The sequence below is a fragment of the Megalops cyprinoides genome, chromosome 15 (assembly GCF_013368585.1).
Source record: "Megalops cyprinoides isolate fMegCyp1 chromosome 15, fMegCyp1.pri, whole genome shotgun sequence".
Lineage (NCBI taxonomy): Eukaryota > Metazoa > Chordata > Actinopteri > Elopiformes > Megalopidae > Megalops > Megalops cyprinoides.
Window position 1 is genome coordinate 28107223 of NC_050597.1, and position 10774 is coordinate 28117996.

General features: G+C 39.4%; 1 protein-coding gene across 1 annotated transcript; it reads left to right on the forward strand.

Annotated features, from left to right (window-relative positions):
* The first annotated feature begins 606 nt into the window (after positions 1-606).
* drgx (dorsal root ganglia homeobox) lies at positions 607-6715 on the forward strand. Its single transcript, XM_036547299.1, has 6 exons — positions 607-679; positions 1755-1855; positions 2746-2847; positions 4685-4857; positions 4949-5061; positions 6420-6715. The coding sequence occupies exons 1-6, from the start codon at positions 622-624 to the stop codon at positions 6713-6715; spliced, it is 843 nt and encodes a 280-aa protein (XP_036403192.1). The 5' UTR covers positions 607-621.
* Positions 6716-10774: the final 4059 nt, after the last annotated feature.

The window sequence follows — 10774 nt, forward strand, 5'->3', positions numbered from 1 at the left end:
GGAGGGAGAGAGGGGTAGAGAGAGAGAGAGAGAGAGGGAGGGAGTGAGAGAGAGAGCGAGCGAGCGAGAGACAGAGACTGAGAGTGTGCGCGTTTGACAGCGGGAGTGTGACTGCCCGGAACACACACAAGCAGGAACAGCTTGCCTCCGCTCAGAAGAAGCGTCCCTCCGGCCGAGGCCGACAACAAATAGGTACGGATCTAAACACTAAAACTAGTGTCCATGGTTATAACTAACACGAAAATAGACAAAATAGACTACTCTGCATTAATGGCAAATGAACGATGCTTTTTACTTTATATGCGTGCATTTTATATTATTATCTGTTGTGACAGGAGATGTGCTTTTTGAAATGTGTCATAGTGCTTAAGAAAATGAAGTTTTAATGTCAGTAACGTAATACATTTATTGCCTTAAATACTTGTTAAATAGGCGGCCTTAATGAATTACTATTATTTTATATTTTGTTGTTCTATTAATATATGTGTATATTAGTTATCCACGGAGAAATTCCAACAGTCACCTCTAACATTTCCCCCCTTTGTGATTGAATACTGTTTTTCAGATTAACAGTCTGAAATCCGTTACCAGCGAAATAAACTTTATTCTGTGGATACAGAGATGTTTTACTTTCACTGTCCTCCGCAATTAGATGGGGAATGCTGTAGGACAAATACGTGTAAGTATTATAACTTTTTGTTGACTTTTGTGTGGCTTGAGTGTTCGTATTGGCAGAGTCGAGGCCTACAATGACTGTATGTTCCGAAGACACGTTGAAAAAAATAATTTAGATGATGCCCGCTAGAAATGTATTACTTTTTTGTTTTGCAAGCGTGTGTGTCTGTGTGTTGTGTGTGCGCGCATTTGTGTGTGTGTGTGTGTGCGTCAGATATTGCTATTATGAATGATAAAAATGACCTTTTAATTAATAATCATTCCATAGCCATTTTTTTCATTTCGGCCAAGTGTCTTAAGATGGGTTTGTTTAGAATTCGTTTTTATTGTTCACATCGTATATGAGTGTTGCTACTACTTGAGACTGAAGCATGACCAACGATATCAATAGGCCTAGTGTTTTTTTGTTGGTGGTGTTTTTTTCTTTAAAAAGTATTCTACCAACCTAATATGTAACGCTAACGCGTCGTTGTATGTGATATATGATATAGAATTGCAGAGACGTTGTAGGGATGTAGACTGTTTAACGGGGGGTAACCTTTCAGCTCAGATTGATGCATTTTGTTGGTTATTTATTTATATTTACGACTTGCATTTTCCCACCTGGTTCCTTTCTGTGGGCCAAACATGACTGTTTGCCCCCAGGCAATGATGGGCTTTTTGTTGTCTGCATGGGCACAGATGTTCGGTGTCATGCCTCTAATCGACGTTTCAATGCGGCCATGGGCCTCCCTCCTCCAAACTGTCCGCATCAATGTTAAATGTTGTTCGTCTAAATATTTACAAAGAATGAAGGTCCATTAACAAGCACCACACTATGAAAGACCATCTGGGATAAAAAAACATCTTATTTGAGTGTTGCAAATGTTATCTTATTGGGACTATAAAGCCATATGTTGGGCTGTTAATCAGGCTTCACATTGGAGGTACCAAAACTTATCATCTTAAGTACCATAAGCTCGAGAATGTAATGCCAGAAATACTGATTCACTGCGGCCTAGATACAAATTACTTTTGGTTTTGGGCGCCTTCAACAGTAAATATGTTCTTTAAGTTACATTTCTGACGGGAAATTTCAGTGAACACCAGCGGTTTTGGAAATCATGCTACCGGAGACTTTGACGATGGCTTTCTAAGAAGGAAACAGAGAAGGAATCGGACGACCTTCACGTTACAACAGGTATGTCGACGTGCAAGACGCTTTTAGTTTTAACCAGCCTTAAAAATGTGAAAACTGGGGTCGAGAGAAAACGCTGTCAGGTAAATTGTGAAATTCCACATAAACAAACTGTGACTAACTCACATATACTGAAAAATACTCAAAAATAGTCTTCGTCTGCGGAGCGTGTTCTTTTTTGAAATGCACAGGGAAAGTGTGGATCTTATGCAACTTATTATATTAATTTCGAACCATATCTAAATACATTAATGCTGGAAATAATACATGCATTTTGTAAATAATACCATGTACACATTGCATCTCTGTTGGGATAATGTTGCGTGAATCACGGAATCTTTTCAGACTTAGTTCATAATGTTCAAATTATAATCTTAAACCATCAGTCCAACTGGTAAGACTGTGTGTTATATTGAATAGACAACATAAAATCAGCCTGAAATGTAGTTGCATTAACAGCGCTTTATTTTATTCCATTAATCTACGCCTATCTCTATGCATTATTTAAAGTTCGTTATGTTTTAGAATGGCAACATATGGCAATTTCATTCAGACAAAAAGACAACCTAGCACAAAACTAAACAAAAAAAATATTACCGAAATAAGATCTAGGCCCAGATAGACTCCAGTAACGATAGGCTTTGTTCGTAAGGTTATGTTTAACATCTAAGCATTCTTACCAGTCAAGCTTGTGTATGTTAACTTAAATTCTTATAAAGTGTTGTGCTGTACATCTGAACAAATAAACAGAATATTTAAAATTAACCCCTCGAAGTTGGGGAGAACCCACATTGTGGTTAGATTAAATTTGGGCCTAGTTTTTTTTTTTCTGAATCTAACGTAGATTACTCTCAGTATCAGGTACTCTGAACTTTCTGTGCTCTCTGTTTCAGTTAGAAGCTCTCGAAGCAGTTTTTGCTCAGACTCATTATCCGGATGTATTCACGAGAGAAGAGCTGGCCATGAAAATAAACCTTACCGAAGCTCGTGTCCAGGTAAGACATCTGGGAAGAATAAACCCCATAGTGCTTGAACCCTGGAAAATGAATGGAGTCCCATATAGTGTTCAAAGCACGTTTGGCCAAAGAAAGTAAATTAAGCCACTCTGTCATTTTCGTGATGCACTTTAATAACATCAACATAATGTGGAATATTAGATTAGGTTGATTAATCGGTCATTCATAATTAACTAGTGATAATGTTCTACACTAATTTGTCCGCGTCTCTATGGTACAAAATTACTTCATTGCACATCCATTTCCGCGCCTTAGAAAAAAAGATAAAAAAGATGCTATGCTTTTAAAATTGCAAGAAGAGAGAAACGTGTTCGGTGTTTGTTTACAGCGCAATGTTCCTCTTTCCTTCTTCACAGACACTCCCTAATGGTAGTATCTTATCAATATCTGACGCAGAAACACGCACGCACGCCCGCGCTCACACATACACGTACAAATACACCTTCACACTCTACATGGTCAGTGTTGGAGACCTTAAAATTTTGCAATTTATATTCTGCTCTTGCCCTGCAAAAGATCCGCCTTATATAAACATGGCCACATGTAATTAAATTCAACGTGTCCTATATATGATTTCCTGCATTCCAGATTTGCTTTTGGGTTTTGTTGTAAGCGCAGATCTAATTGTAAGAAATATAATAGTTTGCCTTTTGTTCCCCTGGGTCATCTTACTATCGCTTAAAACCAATGGCTGCAGAGAGATAATGGAATTCGCTGCTGTAAATTAGGGAATGTAAACAAATTATTTCTCTCTAATCGGATTACCGGATTCGTATTATTAAATCTGACCATGAATCAGTCGCAGCATGCAGGGATATTAAACTTACATTATTATTAGAAAATAAATTTTCTTTTTGTTGTAGTGTGTAGACCCTCTTTTAAGTGTCAATTGGCTTTTGCTGCATTAAGAACAAACTGCAAATTGAGATTAATGGGGCAATTACAGACCATTCAGTGAGAGAAGATCATGACTTCTAGCTGGAAGGTGCAAGGGTGAGATAGTGTTGTGACAATTACATTCTGAATATTGTTGTCCTGCCAGTAAACTGTTGTCTTTTATTATGCTGAGTGAATGCTGTATGTTTTTGTTTGTCTGTTGACATCATTGTACCTAAGCACAATACTGGCCGGTCTGCGGAGATATGCCTCTATTATGCCCATTCCCTATTCAAATATGATTAATGCGTTAGGGAGCACAGTCTTAATCGAATCTGATGTTGTCAAACAATCACTAAATAGGGAAATAAACGACTTCATCATGGTTCTTTCTCAGAACCAGAGGGACTGTCAGTAGGAAGTCATTAAAATATGATAATGAAAAATTGCTCAATTAAATGTTGTTATAGCCAATGACCTTCATTCAATTAAGATGCAAGAACTTCCCTGCATATGCTCAGCATTTATGTTCATAAAGTTCGAAATAAGTCGTCTTATACTGCTGCGAGGTGCAAGTGCCCGGCAATTAAGACAGAACCTCCGCTTCCGGTGAACCGAATATTTACAACTTTTAACACGTTGAAGCGCTAATGAATTAACGGGAGTTATTAGTAAAGATGCGCACTTCAGCATCTTACTCAAAAATTCTGCGCTCCCGTCCAAACGCGAATAGAGGCGAATATGATTTCCCGAATGTTCTTTCCCAAATGTAAGACCGAGGTTTCTAACGCCCTTGTGATTATATATTCCGAGGATGACTCGGACGAACACTCTACATCCATGTAAATCCAACAATAAACTGTTGTATGGCAGTTTTTTTTTTTTTTTTTTTTTTTTACCGCACACGCGTGACGTATGGTTTATTTGGCCTTCTTGCTAGGTATGGTTTCAGAACCGGAGGGCAAAGTGGAGAAAGACGGAGAGGGGGAGCTCGGATCAGGAGGGTGGCAAAGACCAAATGAACGAGGGCACCCCTCCAGTGAGGAACCTCAACTCTCCGTCTCCCATTGACCAGGGCAGGAACAAGAAGGAACCGCTGGAAATGCAACAGAGGTGCGTTCCGAATTCTGTCAGCTCTCTTCAAAGTAGTGTTTTTTTGCCGTGTTTGCGCAAAAGGTTGACCTCTACTTCATTTACTTCACAGCATAAACCGAACAGTTGGTCCAGGCGGTCCGTTTTTCCCGTCTTGTTTGCCCGGCACCCTTCTCAACACGGCCACTTACGCTCAAGCATTGTCTCAGGTTGCAACTCTTAAAGGTAAGCCAGACGTTATTTATTTTGATTAATTCAACTTAATTAAATTTAATTCAGATCTATATGCAATTTCCAAACACCTGTGATAATATATCAATGGAGACATGCCTTCATCTTCTTTCTCATCCACTAAGAGCACTGCCATAACACCTGTAATATGATTTTTTTTTTTTTTTTTTTTTGCTGTTGATGATAACGATGATGCTGATGCTTAGGGACAGAGTTGTTAAGCTATACGTAGTTGTGGTATTTCATTGTGTACCTGTGTGTGCTTAATTCAGCACTGGCTGGGGGGATGGACATGAATTCCTACAATGAACTAGAGAGCTTGATAGGAAACATAAGAGGCCTTTACTTTAAGAGTCTCAACTCCTCTATCATGGCAACCAGAGGAAGAGTGCACAGCATTTGCCCATTAGCCAGCAGTGGTCAGGCCATCAGTGGAAGACTCCCCATGCGAATGATCTTCGCCCAGATTTGTGTGACCTTAAATAACATGAATAACGAGGTCACTCTCTCTTGCAGAAGCACGTCCAAATGTGTGAGGTGGCTTGCTGCCTTTTTTTCCTTTTTGAGTGGAGACTGCTTATCATTCTTCATAGAGTGTGCTGTAAGCTCTGCATAGGAAGCATTTAATTCAGGCGCAGGCAACTCCACTCCCTAAGGGCTACATGGTCTGCTGGTTTTCCATTCTCCCTCAGGTCTTAATTGTTTAATTGAGGTCATTATTTTGCCAGAAACTCAAGTCACCGAGTGTTCCAGGTGCAAATCAGCCCCCCAATTTTAACGGCAATTTGAACAGTACCTCTAAAACCTTCCGGACCCCATCCCCCCCTGCCAGAAAAGAGTTCCTAGTCCTTAAGCAGATTTGTTTGTGAAGAACGCACGTGCACCAGTGTGACTGTGCATTCTACTCAAAAGGGAAAACCATGCTTATTGAGATATGGAGTTTCAATGTCAATATACTCACTGTATATTGAAGATTTTTATAAAATCGTTGGGGAAGAATCTTATAGATTCTGAATGAACACAAGGCGTTGGTATTAAATTGTCTTTAGCAAAGACCTCGAGACTGCAGCCTCAGTGTTAACAGATCAGTTCGTTCTGTCCGTCAACACGTTGTTTTGAAATGAGAGGATGCCGAAGGGAGACTACAAGGTTGCTACCGGGAACGGAAGCGCTCTCACCATTAATTCGTTTTGTCTGTCTGTTGTTGCCGACAAGTGTATCCCAGCCCAGATTATTGTATTTGACTGGATGCCGGTGATGAGCCATTAACGGTATGGGTTGCAGGGGTCAGTGAAAGGGTCACTAAGTTGCTATGGTTCTTGCCCCCCCCCCCCCCCCCCCCAACCCCCCAGGAGGCCCTCTCTGCTCCTGCTGCGTGCCCGACCCCATGGGCCTCTCGTTCCTGCCCCCCTACGGGTGCCAGAGCAACCGGACGGCGAGCGTGGCGGCGCTGAGGATGAAGGCGCGTGAACACTCCGAGGCCGTGCTGCAGTCGGCCAACCTCCTGGGCGCCGGCGCCAGCGCGGGCACGGCAGGGGGCAGCCCCAGCTCCAGCCCCACTCCCGGCACCAAAGGCCCCACCCAGGAGATCAGCCCCGACAAGCAGGTGCACTGCTCCAAGGATCCAGCGGAGAAGAAGCGCTTGTGAGTCCTGCCTCTGGACCAACCTGCCAATCAGGACAGAGAGGCCGACTGACTGACACCGGATCTGCCACCCTCTTTACCTAGAAGGATATCATCCCATGGGAGGATTTCCATTTGTCTAAGTACCACATTGTCTTGATTGTTTAAAAATATTTATTAATGTATTTATTAATTTATGGAGTGTATCAGTCAGTGTTGGGCCTGTATTTCCATTTTGGAGGATCAATTCAAACTCTTTGTACTGTATTAATTCTCATAAAAGCTCAACATTGTTACTGATATGCATAAATATACAGTATGTATGACAAAAAAATCGCACTGGTTGCTTATATGACATCTTAATTTGTTTTTCACGCTGTTGCTTTGACTTGAAAAGCACAAATATGTTACATAGAGGGAAGTCTGAGAATGTATTGTGTATTTGGGTATTCAGCTTGATTACGCTCAGTCTTTTTTGTGCTCTTACTTTACCTCAGAATACTGTAAAATAATACGCGCAGCTTATGAAAAACAAAGCAAAATACGTGAAAACTGTTTTCAGTTACCTTGCTCCTTTTCCCTTCACCACAGTGTGGGATCATTTTTTTTAAAGAGACATCGTGTGAGGATATTTTGTTGATGCTGTGGCGGTTAACTGTACAGAAACGACTCTCCCCTCAAACGTCTATCTTGAAATTCCGAGCGTACAACATGCATACAGTTGTACTGTTGCATCTGCTACAGATCTGCGCTCACTTTAACCCTGTTTTGACATGTGTTTTAAAACAATTAAAGATGTAGGCATTTATGTACATCTCCTGTAGCCTATTGCCCGAGCCATCTGGCACTGATTAATTATTAATTTACTTTCCCATACACTGGAGGTAAAACTGCAAGAACGAAGCGATGGTTGGTCTTATTATTTATTTACTTTTAGGCGCACCGCTGGCTGTTCTCGAGTGATGCATTGCCGCTCTGCCATTCTTTTTTTCCACGCAAACGTTATTATAAATGATAGATGCTAATTATTAATGTTCAGATTTACATGTACAACATGTTTGGCCATTTTAACGCTGATGGGTCCCTACAATTCATTATGTTCTTTAAATGTATGATTTATTTTCTTTTTTTTTTTTTTCTTTTGCGAGTTTCCCCTGAAAGGAGCATAAATAAGAGAAGAGTTGAGCAAATTAAGAATACTTAACAGCATTGCATATGAAAAGTAGTTAGGCTGATTAAATTTGTGTCCTTGAGGATTTTCGGGAAATTACTTTTGATCGTCAATAACACAATTAAGTAAACTACACACACATTAGCATGAATAATTGATAAGAAATTATGTATTACCACGAAGTACTGATTTAATAATTCATGATGCGACACCCTGGTGACTCCGCAGAACCTGATAATGTCAGAAGTCCTGCCTGATGTTACAGGGTGCACATCCTTCTTGCAGTTTTATTGTATCTTTTGAAAGAATTGTGGTGCATGCTGTGAATTTACTTTTTGTTCAAAATATGTCAATAAACTGACGGATACAGTGAACCACTGTTGTGTTTGTTGCGGATGCCAGCCTAGATGCATTGCAGTGTCACTTTCGGACACTGCTCTGGATGAGAGGAGAGAAAACATTAACTGTGTCCAATGGGACGATTATTATGCGACTGTACCAAAGGAATGCCCATCTGCAGATATCTGTAGGGGAGTTCATAACGTCCTCAGCACCAGACCTGTGAGTCAGCTTGGAAAACACCAGCATTATATGATAGCAACAACAATTAGTCTATCCCACATCAGTCTACTCTGGAAATATCTGTGGAATTTTACTTTCTGTGAGTGTTGCAGTAGGATTAATAAAGCAGTTGCAATACAAGATTTGGCAATGCCTCTGACTGTATTGCAGGTTGATGTTTAGTGAGAGTGTTAAGACATGACTGAAGGGAACTAGACATAAATAGAAAGCTTATGTGCATTGTGGTGTAGTGTTCTTATACACTATGCAGCTGTGGGCTCTCGGGGAGAGGTATTGGAGGTTTCTTGAAGGTTTCCTCTAATGCTGCATTTCCTCATTGCATTTTGAAAAGGTACATTTCTTCCAAATATGACGAAATTTAAAAAATCGGCTACAGCAATAATAGTATAATACTTTGTTTGGGCATAAACAGATGTCTCATTAAAACTTTCACAGGACAAGAGGACAGATTGATTTTCCTAATGTAAATGTGTTGGCCGATTTAGGAGGCGTTAATGAGTCATTACCAAGAAAACAATATTTAATAATTCAGTCAAACTGAACATTTGACCCTTAATTTAAGCTTTAATATTTTATATGATGACTTTTTGTGAGGACCATAAGGCTGTGCAAGTGGTGATTAAATGTAAATAAATACATTCTTCAAGGAGATCAGATCACTTTGGGGGCGTTGTTATATCTAGACAACACTCAAAGCAAAACTGACTCTTTCAAATGGAGACGGGAAATTTTACAATAGTCGTTAATAATTTCACAACACATTAGCTGTTTGTTGTGCTACAAAAGACATGCTGTCAGCCACTGCAATATTCTACAAACCTATCAGTATGTTATTAAGAGCGATACTGCATGGGTTATTACCCAGTCACTAGTGCTTTTTAATTCCTACATTTTAAAATGATCAATAAACCAATCAATTAAGCTCATATCTGGTGGAAATTACACAAACGAAGCATTCTTTAATGCAGTGTGTAATGTGTCTGTCTGACATTTACCAGCAATCCAATAACCACACAGTACTTACTCAGCATGGGCAAAATCAGGCAATGTCATATTTCAGGTGATCCTCCTAAAATCAGGCTGAGGAACTGTCAACACATCTGTCCTTGGTTATGTGTCAGTCCTGAGTGAAGGACGTTCACAAAAATGTATCTTAGAAATGAACTGCACTGCATTTCAGATTTTAAAAGCCACCATTTCTTCAAGGAGAACTGAAAGATTTTTTTAAAAACAGATGACTGCACACATAAGTGAGAAAGTCCAGTGTGTGTCAGATGTAAGTACATGAAAGTGAGAAACTGTAAGATATAGATTATGAATTGTTAGCAAAGGTCCTCAGTAACTTTGTTGTTATAGGATGTTCGACAAGTATGAGATCTCCTTTGCCCTGACAAAAGCAAACTCATTATTTTTATTCATAGCTTTTGGTGGGAAAATTGTGTTTTTGCATATGGAAAACAGGCAAGGTGTTAATACTTTTGATCTTATACTGGTGCAAGACACAAAAGGGTGTATTCTCCTGATACAAAAAAGAAGTGTAAATATTACATTAAATATTATGTTTTGGAGGGTTAAATATTGTCTATTATGTATTTATTATTTGTTATTATATTTTGTAATGTCAGGATGTTAGATGCAGGGAGTGTAGAGAATATAAAGTCCCATGGAATACCATTAATGGAACATGGAAATTATGAGGCACAGCAGAATGGATTAAATGAAGAATAACATATGCTGATAATTTCCACTAGATGGACCCAGGGAGCAGTTCAAACATAAACACCTGATTATCCATGACCAGCTGGCAGAGACTTATGTAGAGAGCAGAGGCTTGGTCCTAACCAGATGCCAGTTCACTAGAAAGAGTTTCAGTCCAAGGTGGAATTGGTGGAACATTTTTTATGTGATTATGTGGGGTTAATTCAGCCGAAGCACAACATCTCAGCCTTGCTGTTTTTTCCCCTGCGTTAGACAAATATGCTGAACAAATTCCTTTGTTTTTGGAGGACACCAGTCCATGCACTGTCCTCTTGACTCGACTGAAATGCTTTTCATCAATAGTTGATTTTTAAAAATAATATATGTGATATTTCAAGCAGTTTATGGCCTCTCAATGTTTTGTATGAAATTATTAGAATAATGATGTTATTACAATAATGATGATAATTACTGATGTTAATTTTTTCAATGGTATGAAAAGACACTTTTGGTGAAAACAACATGAAAATCAATTCATCTGATTCCACATATATACAGATGGTAGCGACTATATACAATGAAAAGGAAGGAACCTATTGTTTTATTATTTCAATTTTAATCATTCTTGTAGAA

Coding starts and splice junctions, on each gene's coding strand:
- drgx (XM_036547299.1), top strand. CDS start 622: ATGTTTTACTTTCACTGTCCTCCGCAATTAGATGGGGAATGCTGTAGG. Junction 680..1,754: donor ATGCTGTAGGACAAATACGT/GTAAGTATTATA, acceptor GGGAAATTTCAG/TGAACACCAGCGGTTTTGGA. Junction 5,062..6,419: donor TCAGGTTGCAACTCTTAAAG/GTAAGCCAGACG, acceptor CCAACCCCCCAG/GAGGCCCTCTCTGCTCCTGC.